The 25,329-nt window shown below is 43.0% G+C and overlaps 1 protein-coding gene across 1 annotated transcript in view; it reads left to right on the forward strand.

The window, feature by feature from the left end:
- Positions 1 to 25,329, forward strand: part of RFC1 (replication factor C subunit 1) — a 765,282-nt gene that overhangs the window by 30,550 nt on the left and 709,403 nt on the right. The window contains exon 2 of the mRNA XM_085642249.1: positions 7,303 to 7,419. Within this exon, the coding sequence (XP_085498375.1) occupies positions 7,303 to 7,419 (117 nt within the window). The remainder of the gene's footprint in view (positions 1 to 7,302; positions 7,420 to 25,329) is intronic.

Genomic DNA, 25,329 nt, shown 5'->3' on the forward strand with positions numbered 1-25,329 from the left:
CCAGCACACTCTGCACCCGCCAAGCCTGGCCTGTGCCGGAGTGAACAAAGACCACGAGGACGACCCCACGGCGACTGTGACCCCGAGTCCGGCACCCAAGGACCTCCCTCGACACTCCTGAAGAAGCCTGCAGCCTCAGAACCAGGTGCCCCCACAACCGCGATCAACAGAGGGTAAGATTTCCCGACACCAAAAGGCACCCCAGCACCCGGCGCCCCGCGGCCCCCTGTGCCCAATCCCGGGGTACCTACCTATCCTCCAACTACCCAACTTACCTCTCGAAGTGGTGGTGGCACCTGAAGAATCTTCGTCCCCAAGCTTGCAGTCTTTTTCTAAACCGGAGATTTCCCATTGAAATCAATTGAGTGCCCGAAGGCTCAAAAGCACCCTGCACCCAGCCGCCCGAGTGGCCCTGGCAGTGTAAGCTCTACACCTATCTACTTCCCCACTTGCCCTGAGTAAGTGACCAGGAGCCCACCTCCCACAGCCGCGTGGCCTGCTAATCAGCAGCCACCAACCAAGGCCCCCCTACCTCTCATAGGATAACATTGGGCCTAACTCTCTGCACCCGGCCGCCCTTGCGCCGCTGAGGGTGAACCAACTGTACCTACCTGACCCTGGGAGACCCCCGAGTCTATGCCCAGAACCTTAACTCTGCCAGTCGAGTACTTACCCTTAAACCGATAACTCAATTTTCTCCATAGGGTAATATTGACTGGCTTTTCCTGAAATTTCTTCTAAGTGTGGACTTTTCAAAACTTAAAATATTCACCAAAAATTAGCCGAGTAACACAAATACTCACCTGCTATTAGGTGAGCTCCCAGTGCTGGATCTTGGTGCCCAGCAATGACTCTGAAAAATACTTACAACTGTACTTACCAGTAACCCAATTTCCTCCCATAGGAAAGCATTGACTGTTTTTCTGTGAAATTTCTTCTAAGTGTCAATTTCTGCAAACTTTAAATATTCTTTAAAAATCGTATAATTTCTGAATACGTAATTACTTACCTGTTTTGGATAAAGGTCCCAGTACTGAGTCTAGGCACCCAGTACTGGATTACAAAAGTAACAAGAACATACTATACCTGCAACTTGAATTTTCTGCCATAGGGAATCATTGACTGTTTTCTATGAAATATTTTCAGTCAACTTTTAACATAGCAAAATATTGTCTATAAATTATCACAGTAATTAGGTCGTCTTTTATCACTTGTTTCTAAGTACTGTCCCAGGACTAATCCAGGATCCAGTCCTGGAATTCCAAAAGTAATCCAAAAAGTAATCTACTGCAAATAACTTGAAACTTCCATTGAACTCAATGCATTATCGTGTTTAAAATTGTGTTGCCTATTGCAACAACTTGTAATTATTTACAAAAGTCAATTGCATATTGCAAAAGTAATTACCTACAGCATCTCATTCTGAGAAAGTATATTTTAATACCTATTGTTGGTTCTAAAATAAAACAAGCATATATTTTTTATATATAAACCGTTGGCCTAGAGTTCAGTTATTGAGTGTGTGAAACCATTTGCTGACTGAGTGTGTACATCAAAATGCTTTACACTGTCCTCTGATACTGCCTTACTGCTCGACCAAGCTACCACTTTAGAGAGTAAGGTTATATCTAACTTTAGCCTCTGCCAAACCTCTGGAGACTGTGGACTCTGTACACACTGTACCTATTTGGGAACAGTATATACAGAGCCACTTTCTCACATTTACAATCTATAGTATCTGTCTTTAACACGATCACAGGAGGCAGGATGGTTGCTTTAAGGTAAGTTTAATTGGGATCTTAGTGTCGAACTACAAACAGGAGAGGAAGCCCAGGCCAACTGACAACCCTTGGAATCACAGCTTCTCTCAGTTCTAACCACAAGCTAAGATTCCAGTCAAGATGTCACACAAACCCAGCAAGATGCCACACCATAGATTGTACTTGATCTTTGCTTTTACACAATGTATTAACTTTCTTATGTTTTTCCATCCAAAAGACCCTGTTTGGAGGACTACAGGGCAGACGAGTTTAGTGGCCCCAACCATGTAAATCAAAGTAGTTTGCCAATGGTGTCTGTTCTACTAAGGCGCTTCAAATTGGGCCAAGTGTAACCCTTTCCTTTCTGTTTGGATAGGAGAGGGAAAGTGTGTGTGTGTGTGTGTGTGTGTGTGTGTGTGTGAGTGTGTGATCTGTTGCTTATAATTAAGGCCCCCTGTTTTCCATTTTTACAGATAAATACAGACAGAAAAACATTTATTTTCTTGTCTGTATTCAAATGCAGATAACAATGGAAATTGGGTTGTTTTTGAGTGATTAGAAATGCTGTCAATCATGATTGCCAGGCCGAGAGCTGTACAGATTGACAGGAAAAGGGATGAAGATAATAAAGGAATTTTGGTAAGAGCCTTACCCAGCAGTAGATTTGCAGAACCATGATACTAAAATTTGCATGTTTTCTTAAAAGTTCATATTTTACCATCTGAATGTGTGTACATCGTTAAAACCTGTCAGGTGTTTAGAACAGAGTGTACATTAATTGGTTAATTATTGTAGAAATATACACATTTCAGTTTCATTTTTTCACAAAACTTCAAATAAATTTGAATAAATACTGGTAAAATTAGCAAAAAAGAAGTATGAATAAATGCAGATGGAAATGACAAAAATATAAATACCATAAAACCGTGAGCCCTACTTATAATTGGTATAGTGATCAGATTAAGTGCCCATCGCATTATTTTATTTTGAACACAAGTAGAGACATGGGCAAACCAACATGTGTTTCGCCCCGGCAGTAGCGTAGACCTGGGCTTTCTTCAAGGCTGTTTTATTTTTTTTCAAAGAAAATAATCACAAACAATAAATATACATTCATAGAAGAATGAGAAATGAAGAATAAATAATAATGAAGCAAAGAAACCAGAGAAAAATGAGAGAGAAATGAGCAAACACGATTATATTGCTATTTAACATTGATTATATATACAAACTCTGTGCCCAAAAACAATTGTATTGTGCACTGCAAGCTGTGTTGTCAAAACACTTCATGCTAGTGGTGAGAAAAAAGTAACTTTTTTTTCCTTTTAATGCGTGTCTTATTGCTTGTGTTACTAAAGTCACAGTGAGGGTAAGTCATATCCTAAGGGTGTGGCGTTGTGTCTACTCTAAGGCTCCCCTAGTATTTGTATTTCTGTAGGATCACAAGAACACCCATACAGGTACACGAAACACAGGTCTTCCTAAAAAATCAACATTCCAACCTCCTGACTTCCCATATAACACCGGAGGTAGTGGCATTTAAACAGACTGTGGCTTTGTGAATGTTGAAAGCACCCCAATTAAGAAATTCTGATAAACACCAAAACCTTGGCAAAGATGGGAAATTAGCACTAAAGCAACTTAGTGAAATACATGGACTTATTTATTAAACCAGTAGATAAAGGAGGTGCTATTGTTCTCCAGCATAACACTGCCTATAAAGAATGAATGCCAGTGACTCTTGTAAGACATTCAAAACTATAAATTCATCCACAGTGACTCTACTTTATGACTCGCAAACTGTAAAAGGGATAGTTACTAATGCCCTTTCTGAGTGGTGGATCTAAAAAAACAATGCAGAATTTCTCATTAACAATGACCATAAAAACCCATATTTCTGCACCGTCCTGAAAATTCACAAGGCTGTTAAACCACTACTGGAGTCTTCAATTGTCTCAGGAATAGCCTCAGTTTTAGAGCCCCTATCCCAATTTTGTGACCACCACTTGTCACCATTAGTCCAAAAATAGCATTGTATCTTAACAACCCCAAAGTGATACTCTAGCATTGGGGTTCATGAAGAACTTATTTTTAACAATGTTTGGGACTAAGTGGCCCCAAGAGAATTTATCATCAACTTAGCAAGGATTGTCTTCACTGAAAACTTCTTCGAGTTTAATGAAGAACTGTATGTACAGACCCATGGTACATCAATGGTCAATACATTTTCACCAAGCTAGTTATGCCTTTATGTCCGTAAAGATGAGACAGAATGTATCTACTCTAACTTTAACCCATTTCAAAACAATGTCATACTGTGGCGTCGCTATATTTATGACGTCCTGGTTATCTGGAAGGGGGAAGCCAATGGAGCTCAATAGTTTGTCAAGTGGATCAACACCCATAACAGAATTCTAAAATTCATCCTTGTGATGTCAAAAAAATCACTTGGATCTCATGATTGCCTCCACAAGATGGCATTTTAATGACTCCTATCTATCACGAACCCTCTGACAAGAACAGTCTTCTGCACTTAAACATCTTCCATCCTCACATATTCCTGGTAGACCAGTCGTTGTACATTTGCTGCAACCACACCTCCATGAAAGACTTTGACTATGAAGCCATCAAATTATGAGAGAAACCTAAAATGAGAGGCTACTTTAAGCATATTGGGATAAAGGTGATCAAGAGAGCCAGGACCAACTGCAGGCAATTCCTATTAGAAAACAAATAACAGCGGAAGAACGTCTCATTTGTGTCACTTCATATTGCGCACCATACAACAAACACTGGAGGATACTATGTTTAAAAAAAAAAAAAATGTCCAAGTCTTATGTTTTTTAAAAAAAAGTTTTAATGTGCGCTGTTTCTTGGTGCACACATGACAAAGCATGATATTATGAGACCTTTAGACAGTCCAACACTGTGGGCCATGCCTTCTACTGAAGGTCATTTTCTCTGTGGAAACTGTAGTGTTTGCAGATTTACCTCCTTCACAAAGAACATCAATTTAAGCCTTAGAACTCTTTGGGTCATTCCTCAGCATACTAATTGTAACTCAAAGGCAGTGATCTACCTTATCATCTGTCTGTGTGGTCTTCAATTTGTCGAGATGACGATCAGTAAAGTTAAAACCTGTATCGGCAAACGATGCAGCACCATCAGAATCTATATCGGCGAACACTGAAGCACCACCAGATCGAAGAAAACAAACCCAATTTCTATTCTGTTAGAAAGGGAAGAGCGCAGGATTTATAAATTTAAAACATTTCCGAACAGGCATAATGATTAAATGAATATATATAATATAACGTAAAACCTGGATGCTCCTCACGTAGATTTCATAGTAGGGATTCCCTGTTTAAGATTGGGGGCATGGGCTATATACCCAAGCTGTTGCCAGTATTTATAAATCCTGGGTGTAAATAATCAGCTATTATTTCACTGCACAATCCCCCTGGCAGAAGAAAACGTACTAGAGCTAATCACAAACCTTCTCTCACCATTACTAGTATACAGGTTCATACCTCAAATTCACTACTACGCGATATAAGGTATACCACAATGCATATTCAGATGGAAAGAATGCATATCCGGTGCAGGAATTCTCATACGATCTGTTGATTTTCTTTCCGTCTTTCTTTATATGTTACATACAGTAGTGTCCGCTGTATGTTACATGTCGTAACTGTCTTTAAATACAAAGTTATACATAGAGCCAGAAGCTTTACGTCCTGCCGAAAACCGCAGACCCTTATGGGCAACTCAATTGGCTGAAACATGTTGATGCTTTAAAAATAACTAGCTGTTTATAACCCTAATCTGTTGACAACTCCCTTGCATTTTAATCCAACCAGAGCTTCCTAAAATAAAGTATGTTAGTGGATAGCCTAGACTGTTTTAGTTTTTTATCTCTTGTCTCTACTGTTACACCTAAAAACGTGATCCCACACTAGGTGGTTGAGCTCATATCCAGACACATACCGTGGTCCGGACGTGAGAAGCCTGATGATGAAGCATGCCACAATCTGTGGATGAGGGTCTTTTATTTCCTACAGAAACATTTCTACTTAGAGTATTGGCAGCTGTGCATGATCCATAGCACTACTCTTCCTTTGTTGTGATATTTATTTACTTCTCTACAGTCAGCCCGAGCACGCCGGAGGAGGGTTGTTATGGTTGTAGTGGGGATAAGAGAAGGTAGCATTGCATCTCTTGGGGCAGGTGAAGAGTTATTCTAAGTAGATTTGTCAATGGTGGAGAGAGTTTGTGTTGTCATTGAGCAGAGCGAGGCAGCTGGTCTTGCGCCTTTTGCAAAGCTGTGTGCATGTCAGTCCATATTATCTGAATGATGGGGGCAATCTGGGATTGGAGAATGGTACGAAGCATTGAGTAATGTCCAGCCAGTGCTAAAGTTGTAAAATACCAAGTGCCAGGGCCCCTCTAGAGAGGCCACCGCAGATTGCACCACCCAATGCCCCTCCAATGCTGCCAATGACAGTACCAACTTAACTACTAACCATTGCACTCCTACAAGTGTGACAATTTATATTATTCCAGCCCACCCAAAGTTTTAAGAATAACATGGGTGGCAGGTATTACTCAGTTTTATTGTATATTGAATTATTAAACACTGTTGGTGTGGTGTGCTCATCTCAAAATTAGACAGATATCGCCCCTATGTGATGGACTGTTATTAGAGCCGGTGCTGGGAATTAAGTGCTGATGTCAAGCACTGGAAACCCCTGGCTCAAATTAAGTGCGGTGGGCAGTTTTAGCGGAACGTGTTAAATTAATTGAATGGGGGAACAATGCCTGTGTTTGGAAGGGCACACATTAATTTGTTGGACATATAAAGGGATGCATTTATGTGAACATTTTGAACTTGGGCGCCGTTCTCTTTTTGGTTCTGTCCTCAAACTTAAAATCTTGTCATCGTGCTTCTTATTAGTCCTCCACGGATATTGTGCTTATTCTGGATGTTGGACTATGCAGAGTTCTACATGCTAGTTAAACATGTAATAGGACAGGTGTTCAGGATCATCACTAAATCTCCCCCTTGATAAGAGTATTGGAGAGGAAGGTGAAGTCCTCCAGATGGGAAATCTTCTATGTTTCTCAGAATTGTTTTTAAAATCCATCAACGTTACCCTGCAAAGTACTTCCATCTATTAGCCAGTTTACTTCATCATCAGCTAGCAATCATGCCATGATTTGAGGTCGTGCGTGAAAAACTCAAGCCTTTGCTACAACTCATTTGGATATTAAATGAGTAATAAAAAGTAATATTGTTCAATAATTAAATGCATTAGAATTGCAGAGTGGTGTAAGCGTATATACATACATAAATCGGAAACCTGTAAACTAAAGTACAGCAATGCTAATAGACTGCAGTATAAAAAAATTATTAGAAGTATGAAATTGCTGCTAATGGGTAAGCAAATTAATCGGTTGTAATTATCTGCTGTTATCAAATATAAAATGCGGTATATCTAGCCATTGCTATTCAGTAATATGTTCTTGGATTTCTTCCATATAGGATATAAGAAAGTTTTTTGGAGTTGTTTCAAGTGGAAAGAAGCCTGCAAGTGAACTTGAAAAGAAAGAGAAAACAAAAAGTGCGGACGGTCCAGCCATAAAGAAGAAAAAGGAGAAGGTCAGTTACTTTTCTATCAAACCTTTACCGTTGAAAGACTGAGTATATCACACTGCTGGTTCCGACTAGTGCATGCCAGATACACATTTTCTTCTTAGTGTATTCATAGTTGCATATTTCATTATGAAGTAATTGCCATTGAGCAGATATATAATGTATGGAAGAAATTCTGCATGGATGAAATAATGAACGGTAACATGAATATTTACTCAGCCCGAAAAATGCCTGCTGATTTAATGTACTTTTTACACTAATTCTATTTTGAAAATATAATATATCATATGGAACATGAACTGCTGGATGCCAATATCACCAGGGCCATTATGAACCTCAAACTCTGTTAGGAATTCAATCCCGCTCTCAGTAATGGGGAAAGCGGCTCTGGCTAAGGTGGTGGTGGTGGTGGTGGTGCTGCTGCCTAGAATATTTACCACGTCACCGACATTCCAAAGTGGCTCTCTAGAAGAATTTTGGTGGACCTAGACTTATTAATGGATCAGCCTATTTAAGGATCGGTTAGACACATAGTACCACTTAGCATATAGCACCTACTGATTACAGAGAGAGTCTTGGGGCCCGACAGTGAATTGTACTACCTGGACATGCAGTTGCAAAAGGTGGCTAAATGGATGTCTCACACCCCGTTCATAAAACCAATGTATGTAATCCTTTTTTCACTAAGAAGGCCTGCCATACTAGACACAGGGCTAATGAAAATGATAGAATATTGCTGGCATGGATGCCTAGCCTTTCCTGACGCCCAGGACATTGTTTGGGATCACGAACACGTTTTTGTGCCTATTTTGTCCTTGGGACAAGTAGTGTCCCCCCCTCCTCCCCCTCCCCCAGCATAAATAAAGTCTTTGACTGCCATTTCACAGTACCACGTTATGGAACAGCATTGTCTGCAGATAAAGTTAAAATATGTATCCAAATGTTCATGCTGTTTAAACTTGTATTTATGGTTCATTAAAACAAAGCCTTTAGGATGATCACTCTAAGGAAATGCTGTAAGTTCGGCTTGCACTCTCGATGTGGTTCCAGTAAAATAAAAAAACGTGTGGTCGTGCTTGCACAGTTTAACATTGTGAGGCTGCCTACAATGCTCCAAGAATGCTCTCTGATTAAATGCAAATACTTGCAGAAGTCTGAAAATATGATTGATAATTCTTTGCTTTTAAAATAAAGTGGACACACACATATACAAATAGAAAAAAATGGTTTTCTGAACTACTGTACAATTTTAGGTGGCATTTCTTTGAGCATCATCTAGTAAAACATGTTAGATGCATGCTAATATTTTCAAAACATATTATTAATGGAAAATCGTTTTAATGCAGGTTTTGGCCAAATTATGGGAAACATGAAAACAAACAAACAATGGCAAAACCTGTAGTTTGGTGTTGTTACCTTTTTTGATTTGCCGAAGTGTTTTTATTTTGACATGATTTAAAAAAAACAAAAAACGTTATTGTTTAAGATCTACCAGGCCCACATCTTAAAGAAGGCCTCACAATTGCAGTCATAGTATATGTCCTTTTCATTAGTGCAGATTTAAGACTTTAATGAATTCACAAGGATTTACAGAAATAGACCTAGAAACTTTACTCGTAGAAAAAGTTTGCGAACTGCAATTTAATCATGAGCAAATATGCATGTGTATATTTGCTCATGTGAAAATCTCCTGAGAGTTTACAAGTTCACTTTGCCTACAGCCCTTTTTTCCCACCCTGGAAAAGGTTTCACTTATGTCGTAAGTAAGTTTCCAACCTATCCCAGTGTAAGAAAAGATTAGAGAAGAGATGGTGAGAACCCTTCAAACATGCAAGTTTGTAACTTTGTAGGTATGGACAGACTCACAATGGCATTCCAATCCTTTAACTACCGCTTCCCCCTACTTCCAGCTTTATCATGTAGATTTGTGGAAAGGTGACAATCAGTGTCTAGCTAAAATTTAACTCTGCTATAATATGATTCCTAGCTTAATCAGAAAGACTAGTATCTATATTGAGAAAGCTGCCTTAATTTGTCACCTTACTGCATGGCACGAAAGTGACAAGTGGATTTTTTTTACAGGACAAATAGCTTCAGGTAGCATCCCGTCCCATGGTCAAGTAGATGTTTTAAAGTGCAGTAAGGGGGCCAGCACAGAAGTAGCATACTCTCTCACACTCAAGATACAGCATTTACCTGGCACCCAAAGGGAAATGCTGGGAACAAAGACATAAGCCTACATTGAAATGCTGGACGCGCTTTTCACAGCGGGGAAGCTACCAGTTTATTCAGATCTCACCCAAACGTGAGATTTACCAGGCCAATTTCTGAACTATAAGAGACTGGTGGGTATTAAATACTCCATTTGAAGACTGAACAATATGACCGAGCCACCCTCAAGCCTGATGTTGCAGACCATATTGACATTGGGTTTTGGTGGAAAAGCCAACACATTATTATCTAAAGCGAGAAACAGAGGGAAATTGTCGCATGATATGGGGTTGGCATTGGGAACAGATAAATGGTGATCAATATTGCAAAACTCTCTGTATGTTTCTTGCAACACAAGAATGAAACTCCTGCAAATTCATTTGCTTCATAGGACACACCTCCATCTTAAATGATTGCACAAGAGTTAACCTATGAAAGCCTCACATTTCCTCGGGTGCCTTCAGACAGATGCTGATTTCATACATATGACTTGGTGTACTGTAGTGTCCTAAAGGAACCCTGGGGAAAGGTTACTTTGTTGGAAGGGAGCTAGGAGGGCCGATCAGCAGCTACCAGAGTTGTTTGCTGGTACTGATGCAAAGGCCTAGCAAAAAAAAGACACCTCAGTAGATTGATAGACCTGCCTCTGGTCCTTGTTAGAGACCAGTTAAAATTACCGGGACATCCGCGGTGGATATAGGATGTCAAACTCTGGGCTTTCCTGGAAAGTTTGGTATTTCACTCGAAGAATGTGAGTGCCGGAGAGGGCACTGAGAATTGCTGCTCTGTTACAGGCACTCAAGGAATTCATTATGGATTAATGTCAGTGAAGGGCAAACTAAAAGAGCATTGTGTAAAGAATAAGATGTATTCTCTGGATACGATCGAGACACCTTCTACTAACATACTGACCCTTAAGATTGCTTGGACACTAGTGCTTGACTTTTCCAATCGAGCAATAGATGCAGTAAACACAGGGTACAAACGATAGACAAAGCACAGGAAATATCCTAATTCACTTTTTTAATTCATGACTCTGCAGACTCGTCACTAGTGGCTTTTTTTTGTTGTGTGCCAAAGATTTTCTGTAAAGGTTGTGAGATTTGATGGCCTACACATTGAAGTGTTATTGCAGGACACTGAGCGAATAATATTAGGAATGTCAATTATGAGCCGTCATGCTCTGTGATGCATACGGTGTACAACGATTCAATTTGATAAATTAAAAATAAGCAAGCAGTGCTGCCCATCGACCGTGCCTGCTGGACATTCTTGTCTTCTGTCGACGTACACGATGTCTGCAGGGTTTCCAAGTGTCCAGTTCACTTATGTGTGACATTTCCGTAATTTTAGTACGCTTATGTGCACAACATTCCTATGCTTTTGGGTGGCATTTATTGCAACCTTTCCTAATGAGCTTTGCCAAGCTCTTGTCCGCTTAGTATCAATTACTTCATGAATTGTCTACTTCTTTACAGTGCATTAGTGTAGAAACAGGTTTATCCTCGAGGATTTGACCCCTTGTAACTGGTGCAGGTTTTACTCTGTTCTGATGGTGCATTATGACTGTGGAGAGTACCCACTCTACAGTCTCCATTCCAGGGGACTGTTACACTTATTGAGTGAGTTCAGTTTTGTGTGATTGTTGGGGAGGGTCACTGAGTAATCTTAGATCTTTCCCCCTGAACGTTTTCATGAAATCCCAAGATTCAAAATGCCTCTTTTTCCCTGCACCTTGCTAACAGTCTGAAAGAACCCTTGTGCCAGCACAGTGATAAACTGAGATTGACAGTAGTTTTCTAGAGCCCCTGTGGCAGCACAGTGATAAACTGAGATTGACAGTAGTTTTCTAGAACCCCTGTGGCAGCACAGTGATAAACTGAGATTGACAGTAGTTTTGTAGAACCCCTGTGGCAGCACTGTGATAAACTGAGGTTGACAGTAGTTTTCTAGAACCCCTGTGGCAGCACTGTGATAAACTGAGGTTGACAGTAGTTTTCTAGAACCCCTGTGGCAGCACAGTGATAAACTGAGATTGACAGTAGTTTTCTAGAACCCCTGTGGCAGCACAGTGATAAACTGAGGTGTTAGTAGTCTGCCAGAACCCCTGTGGCACAGTGATAAACTGAGGTTGTTAGTAGTCTGCCAGAACCCTTGTGGCAGCACAGTGATAAACCGGGGTTGTTAATAGCCTGCCAGAACCCTTGTGGCAGCACAGTGATAAACTGAGGATGTTAATAGTCTGCCAGAACCCTTGTGGCAACACAGTGATAAACTGAGGTTGACAGCAATCTTCTAGAACCCTTGTGGCAGCACAATGATAACATGAGGTTGTTAATAGTCTGCTAGAACTCCTGTTGCAGCACTGTGATAAACCGAGGTTGTTAATGGTCTTCCAGAACCATTCTAGCACCACAGTGATTAAACTGAGGTTTTTATAGCCTGCTAAAACCCTTGTGGCAGCACAGTGATAAACTGGGGTTGTTAATAGCCTGCTAAAACACTTTTGGCAGCACAGTGATAAACGGGGGTTGTTAATAGCCTGCTAAAACACTTATGTTATGTTATCATGTTTTGTATAGCACACATAGTGGCCTCAGCAAAGAGGCGTCCCAGCGCTGAGCATGGCAACACAGTGATAAACTGGGGTTGTTAATAGCCTGCTAAAACACTTATGGCAGCACAGTGATAAACTGGGGTTCTTAATAGCCTGCTAAAACACGGCAGCACAGTGATAAACGGGGGTTGTTAATAGCCTGCTAAAACACTTACGGCTGCACAGTGATAAACTGGAGTTGTTAATAGTCTGCTAGAACCCTTGTGGGTGGAAATAGAAAGGCAGGCCCACGTAAATAATTCTGCGTTTCCAGCACTACAGCACTCCATTGCAGCGCTGCAATTAGATGATGCCTGGCATACCCCCATGGATTATGCCACTTTTAAATATATCACAAATAAAGCAGCCAAACTTTAATCGTTTGTCCTCGACAAGGCTACTGTAGCAAGAAAAGGGCATGTGTGGGCAGTCATGCCATCATACGCAGCATGGGGTCCTCAGTCATAGTTATTCGTTCTCTTCTTTGTTGCCAAGAAACAGGATCTCATGCATCTTGGCGTGTTCACGTCGAAAGATCTTATGGCCCCTGGAAACAGCAGTGGACTACTTCGGAGTGCTGGCTCAGTGGCCAAATAAATGAATCTTTGCTTCACCTACAGTACGTTTGCCTGGCCTTGTTAACACAAAAACTCCCAATTCGATGTGTTAGAACTCTGAAAATCAGGTCATGTCGACCAGCTGTAATTTCTTTATTGGAAGGAGCTTCTCAACAACTGGCATGTAAAACAGTGCTATTCTTGAACTTTGCTGCTAAGGATCTGGAAAAAACTAGCACCTAACTCTTTGACTTGTGTTACCAGTCGAGGACAGAGAGGTTTTTTTTTGAGGCAGTGGAAACCCATTTGTTTTGCGTACGGTAGGAAAAAGTTAAGCTTTGAGGATATTGAGTTTACAAGTGTGATTACCATGAGAAAATATGGGTCCTACCTGTTGAGTTGTGAAGTCAAGGGGGAATTGAATATGATACTTGATTCCAATTACACTGCACAAATTGTATCAAAGGAAAAGTTACTAAGAGAAAATGTGTTGGTTTATGATGTGAATGGAGCAGCAGTCAAATTAATGAAGACGTTTCAGTGAGAATTTAGGGAAGTTGAAAGGGTTCCGCCATAAAATTGTTTTTGAAGGTTAATAAAGTTCCTCTGGATTTAAGAGGGGGACTCAAGAAAAATATTGGTAAGGCTCGGAATTATTAAGGAGATTGAGAGTTCGGAGTGGTTGGTATCTGTGGTGATGACCAACAACCATGACAACTCATTGAAATTGTGTGTCTGCCTCCATGATCTCACCCAGAGCATGTGGATGGATTGGCCAGCACTTCAGAACATATCTGAGACGTTTGTAACGTTGAAGGGGACTGGAATCTTTACTTCCATTGACAAGACCGCAGTATACCACCAACTGGAGCTACATCATGAATCTCGTCACTTGACATATTTAGTCATCTCAGAAGGTGCATGTATGTATAAGCTGATGCCATGTGTCTTAGTATTGGCAACCGCAAAAAGAACAATTGATGGACAGAATGCAGAACAAAGTCATACATTCACCCCAGTACAGAGATCTGAGCCTAAATCCATCGTTTTTTTGCTTACCATGCCATTCCAGTTTGAACCCAGCCATATGCAAATCAGTCTTGACCTTGCGCCCAATAGGAGCAGTCCAGCCCGAACTGCCAGGCCTGGTCCACCCTGGACTGGAAACAAGCATCCTAGGACCAGTTTCGGGGTTTGACCCCCTCATCAGCCAGGATAGCTTGACTCCACTGGCATGGAGAGCACAGGACCCACGTCTGGGCATACCCGTCCCACTCGGGTGACAAACGCAAAAAGAACAATTAATGGACAGAATGCAAAACCATGTCATACATTCACCCGAGTACAGAGATCTGGACCTAAATCCATCGTTTTGTTTGCTCCCCATGCCATTTCAGTTTGAACCCAACCATATGCAAATCAGTCTTGACCCTGCGCCCAATGGGAACAGTCCAGCCTGAACTACCAGGCCAGGTCCATCCTGTACTGGAAACAAACATCCTAGGGCCAGTTTCGGGGTTTCACCCCTCATCAGCCAGGATAGCTTGACTCCAGTGGAATGGAGAGCATGGGACCCACGCCTGGGCATACCCATCCCACTCCTTGTGTTTGCTATGTTCCATAGGGTTATGTTGGAATTTAATTAAAGAATGTGGAGGGGACTGAATTCTAACAGCACAACATTTGGTGCACAGGAAGAGTGTAGTGCAACATGAGAGATTGAATGTTTTGGATCCGGCTTGACCATAAAGAAAACAAAATATGCTTGCAGAGGATAGCACGAAGTACCTGTGTCATCCCATATCGAAGGTTGTCGTAGAACTAAGATAAAATTATACAAGGCATTTGAGGAGGTCCCACCCTGAGTAACCAGGTTCAATTGAGAACCATATTTAGTTTAGCAAAGTTTTGCACAGTGTGTACCCCATTTTCAAGCAAAACAACACTTTTGTACAGATTGCTAATGAGCGATTTTGTTGTAGTAAAAGTGTGAGGTTATGTTTAAGCAAGTTTTAAACAGATATAATAAAGGATCGACCTTTTGAAACCTTAGAACATGGCATGATAGCATGATCAGTGCAGATGTGAATTGGGGTTTGTCTTATTAGAGAAGAAAAAGTACAGGATGCAGGAATTCATAGCATTCGCATCCAAAGCTTTGCGCAATGCAGATTCCACATACTCTAATGGAAAAATAAGCAAATGCCATGTGGCATGGTACACAGTATTTTAAAACTTGTGTATGGGTTATGGTAAGTACCTTTAGCACCGATCATAAACCCCAAATAGATTTGTTTCGTACTCTAGGAGGTAGTTGTACAACAGAGCAGATTGCTAGATGGCTGTACAGACTACAGAGATATCAATATAGATTGCAGTATGCTCCTGGGAAAATTCATTTTGCAGCTGACTTCCTCTCATAAATGCCTTTGCTCAGTGGAGGCTCAGAATGCGATTATAATGAGCTGGAAGTGTGTGTTTGATGAGCCAAGTTAGTGCTGTTTTTGAGGGGCCTTAAAATAGGAAGAGTGGCGAAGGTCTGTGGATTAATGACAAATGGAGTACAGTGAAAGAATACATTGTAAAGGGATGATCGGGGGGAATGTTTTTAGATGAGGCTTTTGGGCCATATGGAAACCTTCCTGATTAGTTGACGTGATGGTGGTTTGGAGAGGAAAAAGAGGTTGGTTATTTCTCCATAGGAAATGTTTAGGGAGTGCAGGAGAATCCGCGATATGTAGAGGGGAGTGCATTAGTGTTTCTGGTGGTCAAACTTTTTTTTTTTTTAATGAGATTTAAACAAACTTAATTGGTGTCCTCAAAATTACAACTTCCATCATCATCAATACACTGCATAACATAGAAATATCGACAGATGCTTCAAAGAGGCTCCGACATAGGAAGCAGTAAGACGGGTATCTACAGATTACCAATTGACCAATCTAGCACGCGGCACCTGGAAGTGGACCGATTGTTGCAACATCCACAATCCTGCTATATGGTCTTCATCAATCTTGCCACACACCTCTCAGCCAGCAGTTCCTCAGTTAGTCCACCTCCGCGGAGGCGAGGAACCGCACCGTACTAGTCTCTAAGAGCCACAATGTGTGAGTGCAACACCTTGGAGCGTCCATTATCTTCAGTATTTTACAATCGATGTCTCAGTGAATTCGCTTTCTCCAAACCAATTTGAAAAACAATTCCCCCCTCCCACCTCCCAATAGTGTTTCTGGTGGTCAAACTTGTATAAGGCTGTCAAGTATTTTTGAAGAGCTTGTACCATGTGTATGCAAAATGCAAGTAACAACTCTGATCAAACTATTTGAAGTGCCCACGTGACTCTGGTGCACATTATCATTATCAACATGCGATGGTAGGTATGGTGTAAACCCCCTATTCTGCTTCCCCTGGTGAATTACTGTTCAACGCCAGAAGATAGGGACCAGTGCTAGGAGGATCCTGCACCCTATTCTTTTTCAGAATTTTCTACTGTGTAGTCTTGTGCATTTTCAGCCCTTTTGGTGGGCAGATTGAGGTGATTACTACCTATCTGCCTTTCCCTTCCAGAAAACCCAGCAGACCATTATGGAAAAAAGTGGAAAATAGAATGGGGTGTGGTGTTTGCCCATCCTCGTGCTGCACTGCATCCTCCACCCCTGGACACCAGACAGTCTCTCAGCAACTCTGGGGATGCAGTATGAGGGTGCTATTCCACTCTCAGCTAGCCCGTATGTTAAAACCAGGCCCCAAATAATCCATATTCCCTCTCACTTGTCATAGGGATGCTCTAGACCCCGGTGGGGACAGAAAGAGTGTTGGGGCTTTAGAAAGGGGCGTGCGACATGATGACAATAAAATCTATACCTGACATCCAGCAGGCATTCACGCCTCCCCGCGGAGCAAGATTGGGGTAAATTTTGCAATCTCGCCCCCAGGGGTGGGGTGGGGCAGAAAAACTGTTGGGTCGTTAGTGGAGGACCAATGGCCTAGTGTCGGGATGGGCTGACCCTCAATTCATTAAAAAAAAAAAAAAAAAAAAAAATGATCAGTGGGCAGGCTGAAAGACTGTTGTGGCCTTTAGGGGTGTGGTAATGGCCTGATGCCTGAGCAGGGTGGCTCCCTCTCTCCATTTCATTTTTAGAAAAATTTAATAATGTACCCTATGTTTAGTTGGCTTAGTGTCTCTCCCCTTTACCTTCCCCGGGAGAGCAGATGGAAATAAACTGTTTAATCTACCCCCACACAGGGTGCAGAAAGGCTGTTTGTGGCATGACCTGATTCCTGGGCAGGCCACCGCTGCCCCATTGTTTTTGTTTTTCTACATAATCCGTGGCTTCGTGTGCGATATGGGATGTATGCTGTGTTGCAATGTTTCAACAGTTGAAAATTGGAGTACAGGAGACATGATGTCATAACCCGTGTTATATCAATGTTATGTTGCAAATTGACTTGTCATATTTTTCACTGTACCAGTGTTGCCAATCTAGTAATATCAAATGAGACTTTAACGTTATATACGTTGCGCTGCAAACCTGTTTAGTAAAATTTGTCGGATCAAAACTATACTGTGATACAGTTGTGTACACTGCAGTGAATTATAACTTTGAAACTCAAATAAATAAATCTGAACAAATAATCAGTGGCTTCGTGTACACTTTTTTGTCCAACTCCAGGTGGAGGAGAGGGCTCAGCCCTACACCATTCTTTTTTTTGTAAACATAATGGCTGTTGTAGTTTGGACTTTCTGTCGCCACCCAATCCCCCTGCCTCCACCCCTCCGGAGGACAGATTAATGGTCAATCCTGCAATATACCCCCTGGGGAGCATTAAGGGGTGGTGGCACAGCCTGATGCTGCACCAGCCACCCCACGCACACGAAAAATTCCCTTGTTCTTATGGGCTTTCTGCAACCATGGTATGGCAGATTGGCGGAAACATCCACCCCTTCATCAATTTCCTGAGGGGGATGGAAAGGCTGATTTTATTATTTTTTATTTTTTTATTCATTCATTTTCTGGAGGGAATTGTTGATGCCTGAAGGGCTGCTCCCTCCTCTACCCTGGTGTCTGGATCCCTTCTGGATCACTGTCCTGGGATCCATAAAGGGCAGAACCATTGAAAAAGGGATATTGCTCCCTTTCCAGCATGACCTCTTTCTTCTTGATTGCTGCTCGGAGGGCTGAGATATGTCTCTGAGCACTGATCAGAGTGAAAGCAGCTGGCGCCTAATGACACAGACTGCTTTCATGCTGTGTGAAGTCACATGCTAGAATTGCTTTCAACACGCTTGCAGAGGACGAAACATTCACATCCTCTGCACTTCGGAAGTAATGTGGTGGATGTGAACGTTTCATCCTCTGCACTAAAAAGGCTAGGCTAGGTGCAGCGTCGAATGCAGGGGTTGGTTGCTGGACTGCTGACCAACAAGCTTTGGCAGCGGTAAGTAGAGTAGAAAGTTACTCCTAAGTCCGGTGGTCACGGGAAGCGTAGTAGCTGCCTGTAACTTCATGGCAGGTAGGGCACAGTTCTCACAATACACTAGATCATCTGTATGTGGCCGATTCCTCGGCGGGCCTGATATCCGGCGATTCTTTGGATCCGGAGAGTTGTTTTACCTGAAGTTTGCAGGAGACTAGTGCCACTAGTCCAGGAAAGTCGGAGAGTGCCTCTGGCTTCCACAATGGTCCCTCTGTCTAGCGGAACCGAGAGATAGTCTAGGACGAGTCTCTATCAGGCAGTTCTAGCAATGTTGCCACAGGAATAGAGTATCCCTCTTTTGCTTTGGTGCAAGTCCTGTTGTCACAGACACGGGTCCCTTCGTTGTCCTCTTCAGTGTAGGATGTTCACAACTGAGGTAATGGTGTCAGGAGTAGCCCTTAAATCCTAGATTTAGGGGCCTTAGTTGTGTGGGTGCAAGTGGCCAATCGGCTACTAGCCCCAGAGGCTAATCCACCCTGAAGTGACCACATCCGGGTCGTTGGTCACCTTTTATACCCAGAACCCACTATTTCGACCACTTTTAAAAATGGCAGAAGTCTTCCTCGGCTATACAAACCAGGTAGCACACCCTAGAGAAGTAGCTAGCCTTCTGGGGGTGTATGTCTCCTGACTATCTAATTTCCCGCCTGCCCGTGTGCAAATGTGCCTGGGTGCAGGGGGATGGCTTTTCCTTCCATGGAGAAGCAGCTTGGATGCATATCCGAGGCGGTGTAGCCTTTTGAAGCTCACCACCTTGAGGTGCCACTTCAGTGCCCAGACTGGGAGGTAGAAGATGTGACCTCCTTCCTGCCAAAGCCTTTGTTCCAGACTCCTGGGAGTGTTCACACTACCTGGCTCTGGCCAAAAGAAGCATAGTGCTTAGTTTTAAGCTGAAAACAAATGAGTGGCAATTAGCCTCTCTGTAATGGGCCATTACTTACATGTTTTGTCATTTATATCCTAGCGGGGGGTGTATGTGTTAAAAGAAAAGGGACTCCAAATATTCTTGAAAACCCCCACTCTATCTTCTAATAATCACACTGTGATACTTGTATGTGCGAGTAAGGTCTGCCTGACCAGAATAGTATGTTTGGCTATCATGCATTTGATTGCATTTTTAAAACAGTAACTGAACTTAACTGCAATGTTTAAATCCATATAGACATATCTATACATTACCAATTGAATAGAATAATTGTGAAAAAATTATGATGGGGGTGATGATTTTTGTTTTTTTCTTTTTACTGATGTGTGCGCTGCATTAAAACATTTGAATAGCACTGTTCTAGACTCTTGAGTACCATGATGAAATAAATAGAGCACCGAGAACATTCTCTGTGATATTAAAATCAACTTCCATGAAAAGCGTAACAAAACATTTTCTTGCCAAAAGAGGTGCCCGCTCTGTTTAAATTTCATTTGAGGTATGTAATAGGTTATTGCTACCAACTAAGGCCCTTTTCCTTGTTAATTAACTGGGGACGTTGAAAACATCTGGACAGGATTGCCACCTCTTTAATGCTGGAATAGGGCAATTTAAGTTGACCAGGAAACTTTTGCCTAGGGTTTGCAAAGGCGTTAGACCTTGTGTACAACTTTTTTTAACTGTATTTATTTCGCTGTTGTCAACTACAAAGTGTAAAGTCCATGGGTACTCAATTAGTATTTGATAGGACACATACTGTGAGCAGTATGGGACAAACCTGCAGCAAACATCCCAGTGGGTTATGGACGGCAGAAGTAAAGTAGGGTGGTGTCAGTGCACCTGTTAACAGCGTCTTGCCTTCTCCAACCATTATTCATAGTTGAGAGGAATATTTTTTCATCACATGGTCAACTATCTGTGAATCCTTATCTTCGCCCCTTGTCACCCCAGCTGTTATCCTCTAAACCCAATTCATATATATATTTTTTTAAGTATCCCGCACATCATGCAGTGGTCTAGGAGCACCTTGAACCACAAATTCGGCAAACAGGGTGCTCTCTGATATAACCCATCAGGTTTTATCTCTTCGCTAGTTTGGAATTTTCGGGTCGTCTTCAGTCTATACACTCCTGGTCAGTCAGGTACCTTACAGTGGGTTTCTTTTTATTTGTATGAAGCATACCCATATTGCAGATTTCAACTTTGAACATTTCCTTTCAATCTGTGTAATAGTCTACCTAGAATCATATCTTGGCCATCACTGCACAAATTCTGGCATGATATGTATAAAATCTTCAGTTCCATCATTCGATCATGAGCGATCCGGAGAATATTTTGGTTTAAATGCATATATATTCTAGCATGCCTAGTGTAGGATATTAAATTGTGTACTTTTAAAAGATGAGCTGGAGGAGACATTTCAAGTGTGTACATTAAATTGGCCACTTAATTCAATTCAAACTTTTACTTTTTTTAGTTTTAAATCGTACAAAAGAAATTTAGACATTTACTTATAACTCATTAAGTTACAGTGCGAGCAACTCTGCTCCCCGTCCAGTCAATGATAGGGAGTGTCAACATATCTCAGAGTATGGAATGTGACAAGCATGGTTATTTTTGTGATGTGTGTAAGAATTATTCACGTGTTAACTAACCTCGACAGCTTGTATACCATGTGGATTACAGTAGGAGTCAATCTAGACCTGGGATCTCCAACCTTTTCTGTAAGAACAACTATTTATGTTCAATGAAAATTATCCAGAGCTGCTAATATTATTATTGTTGTAATAGTGAGCACCTCAGACTATATTACATTAGTGGCCACCACATGCGAGACTGCCAGCAGAAATTACCTCGGCGGAACAGGCACAGTTGCAGTGTTGACAGCAGTAATGTAAAAAATGCTTTTTCAATGTGCAATGCCTCTACATTAGTAATACATAACATCCATGGTTGCAGTGACGCTGGCACTAATGTGATATTAGCAATAAGTCTCCCTACACCGCAAGATTTATTAGTGAAATATCAGCTGTAGGAAAGTAGGATCTGCTTTCATGGTTACCCCCACTTTTTGCTGGTGTTATTCTGTTTTATGATTAGACGGACTGGTATCCTGCTAATCGGGGGCCCCTGTCACTGTACTTCCTCCCTAAATTTGACAGCACTTTGGTATCTTTCCAATTGGCTACTGGTGTACACATGTAAATCCCTGGTATATGGTACAAAGGTACCCAGGGCATTAGGTACACCAGGGGTCTCCCATTGGCTGCAGATTGTATTATGCCACCCATGAGAAACCACTCAAACTGTGACTACAGGCCTGCCATTGCAGCCTTTGTAAGCTGGTGCTAGCACCACTTACAACATATATGTGTTCTTATTTCTGAGGTCACTACACTTAAAACCTATAAGTCATTCCTAAGTCAGGTCTTTCAATACTGAAGGCATGGTGCCGGGTTATAAGAAGAATCGACTCGGGGGTGGGAGGGTGGGGGGGGGGAGCGGTGTTTGCAGAATCACCCTCACATGGTGACTCCGCAAACCCCTGAGTCGATTCTCCGGGCTTTGTAAGTGCTGTCAGCCATTTTTGATACATATAGTGGCCATCCGCCACTATGCAATGTCTAACTATATATTGGCTTCACCGAAGCTGGGTATGATTGTTATCTAACATGTTGGAATTATACCCCAACACTATTACAGGTGTTGGGAGGTTTGACTCTATGCACTGGGGGGCTCCTCCGGGTTGCACCCAGTACTCCTCGTAACAGACTTTCAGGGTCTGCTAGCAAGTTAGTGCTGCTCTCAACCACAGACACAATTCTGCCCTCCTGCTGCTGCTGAGCTGAGCTCGAGCAGGGGAAGGTAGAACAATAGGTTTCCTGTCACAGGGAGGTGTGACCACTTCCCAGACAGGACTTAGTGTATTGGGCTGGGTGGGGGAGCTTGCAACCACCACCAGACTGCTTTGAAGGGCACATTTGGTGCCCTCCTTGCATACTCCGGTTTGAGCCAGTTCAGGGAGCCCTTAGCTCCCGCTCTGGTGTGAAACTGGACAAAAGAATGGGAGTATCCTCCCCTCTTTCCATGCCGTCCTCTGGGAGGGACCCCTGAGTCATCCTACCCTTTTCTTAGGGTATAAAAAAAGCTTACCTGTGGGTGGGTCCTCAGATTTGTTGTGGGACAAAACTTAAGTCTGAAACCACGTCGCTCTTTGACCGTCTAGACACTTGGACTCCGCTGGACTTTGCCTGTAACCGAGACTGCATCAAGGAAGGCTTCTGCTCTCGCTGTTCCGCAAGTCTTCGTCTGTGCCTGTGCTTCATCCAGGTTCCTCTCAAGGCCTGTGGGCATCAAGGACACCCTAAGTAAGTTCCCTTTGAGTGAAGGAGTCACTCCCCTGCATCTGCAGGAACCGTAACTAAGCTGACTGGTCTGCTGCTCCTGACTTCCCATGGACTTGGAAAGACTCAGCAACGGTGGTTCTGCATCTCCCTCGAGGTCTGACCTGTCCTCTAAGCAAGTTTGAGGCCAGTATCCCTCGTTGGAACTGCTGGAACAGAATCCCTGTGCATCTCCTCGACTTGCCGTTGCCAAGGCTTGTTGGCTCTGTACTCCAGAGATCTTCAGGCTACAAGAAGCTCCAGCCTCCAGCACCTGTTTCATGCCAAGATCTTCGTCCTCTCTGCATCCTCTGTACCGTGGGCCTGTGAGAGAAAGCGCCCACTTTTTGCATGGTTGCCCCCACTTTTTGCTGAACTGCTGAAGTACTTTGAGTGTGCCCTGGGCTCCTACCAATCAGGTACCCAGGGCCTATGTTCTTTCCCTAAAACTGCATTGAAGACTAAACCCAGTTGGCACTCTCTGGCCACATTCAAACTAAGTGAGGAAAGGAGGTGTTCCCACCTTTGCCAACCCCACCCCTCAGGTGGGGGAGGCGAGGTGAAGCATAACTCTTAAGTCCCAGTCATCTTGCAGATGTGATGACCCAACCAACCAGAGTGAGGCATATGCCCCTTCCCACTGGAGGGTGGCAAAATAGGGGGCTGTACCCACCCCAAGGAAGGGACCCATTGGTCTCAACCTTTTACTTACCTGGAAAGCCCCTAAATCTAGCATTTATGGGCACCCCTGAACCTTGCCTCCTCAGACAAGCAACGACGAAGAAGAAAAGAAGAAGGACCGAACAGCCGTGCCGAAGCTAAGAAGAGGAGGACGCCCACTGACTTGGCCCCAGCCCTACCGGCCTGTCCTCACCTCGAACCTGCAGGAGCAAAACTCTGGTGTGTTCTGCAGCCAGCGACCTCAAGAACCACGGGTACCTGCCCTGCCTTCCAAAGTAAAGACTTTGACTCCCATGAACATTGGATTTGTTCACCTACAGACTTCAGCTCCGGCCAAATCCGCGAATCTTCACCACTCTGCACCCGTCGCCCACGGCCTGAGTGGCCCAACACTACGAGGAGTTCTCTCCGGCGATTCTGACCTGAGATCTGTTGATCCCTGACCTGCCTCGAATATCCCAGTGAAGGTTGCAGCCTCTTTCTGAAGGATCCCCCCCGACCGCGACTGGAGCTGATAACAGAAACCTGATGCCTAAAGACACCCCTGCACCTGAAGCCCCGCGGCCTTGGGTGGCCCAACCAACGGTGTCCCAGCATCCCCAGGCATCCCAAATTACCTCTCTAACTGGTGGTCACCTCCAGAAGATCTACCTCCCCAAGCCTGCAGTCTTTGTTGAAACCGGAGAATCCCCATTGAAATCAACTAGGCACCTGATGCCAAACAGCACCCTCCACCCAGCCCGCTCCTGCGGGTGCACTTTTTGTGCTAAACAGGATCCCCCTTTGCCCTGAGCCTAACACCAGGAGCTTTGCTCCCACAACCCAGTGGCGTGCTTGTAAGCAGCCACCAACCGTAGGCCCCCTATTCCCCATTGAATAACATTGGTCCTCAGCACTTTGCACCCAGCAGCCCTAGTGCCGCTGAGGGTGTAACAAGAGTGCATCCTTGACCCTGGGGGAACCCTTGTTCTAACCCTAGAAACTCAAGCATGATGTGGTAGTGTTCTGTCATTTACGGATAGCATATTTTCCATTGAAATGGCCTCACAACTTTCCTACTAATATGTAGTTTTACTGATAAAATAAAGAGTTCTGATTTTGTTTTGATCCAATAAGAATTTTTTTTTCACCACAGAATTACAAAAATGTGTCTTCATAACTAGTGAAATATATTTGAAATGTTTGAACAGTTCATTTATTAGCTAATTCAGTGTTGTGTTAAGGGGGAAAAAAGCCTAAAATCTTACAGCCTTCCATTTCACGTGCTTTGCAATGCATGATTATCACACATTTCACTTTACAAAACCCTCTAATTTCAGTCACAGAATGAAAAGTAATTGTAGGAAGATTAACTTTTGACCTTTGTCTCTGAAAAAACAACAATTGATGGACAGAATGCAGAACAATGTCATACATTCACCCCAGTACAGAGATCTGGGCCTAAATCCATCGTTTTTTTGCTCACCATGCCATTCCAGATTGAACCCAGTCATATGCAAATCAGTCTTGACCCTGTGCCTCATGGGAACAGTCCAGCCCGAACTGCCAAGCCAGGTCCTCCCTGGACTGGAAGCAAGCATCCTAGGACCGGTTTCGGGGTTTCACCCCTCTTCAGCCAGGATAGCTTGATTCCAGTGGCATGGAGAGCACGGGACTCATGTCTGAGCATACCCGTCCCTCTCGGGTGACAAATGCAAAAACAACAATTGATGGACAGAATGCAGAACAATGTCATACATTCACCCCAGTACAGAGATCTGGGCCTAAATCCATCGTTTTTTTGCTCACCATGCCATTCCAGTTTGAACCCAGCCATATGCAAATCAGTCTTGACCCTGTGCCTCATGGGAACAGTCCAGCCCGAACTGCCAAGCCAGGTCCTTCCTGGACTGGAAACAAGCATCCTAGGACCGGTTTCGGGGTTTCACCCCTCTTCAGCCAGGATAGCTTGATTCCAGTGGCATGGAGAGCACGGGACTCACGTCTGAGCATACCCGTCCCACTCAAGGTGACAAATGCAAAAACAACAATTGATGGACAGAATGCAGAACAATGTCATACATTCACCCCAGTAAGCAAGCCTGG

This window comes from Triturus cristatus, chromosome 2_2 (genome assembly GCF_964204655.1).
Source record: "Triturus cristatus chromosome 2_2, aTriCri1.1, whole genome shotgun sequence".
In the NCBI taxonomy this organism is placed as follows: domain Eukaryota; kingdom Metazoa; phylum Chordata; class Amphibia; order Caudata; family Salamandridae; genus Triturus; species Triturus cristatus.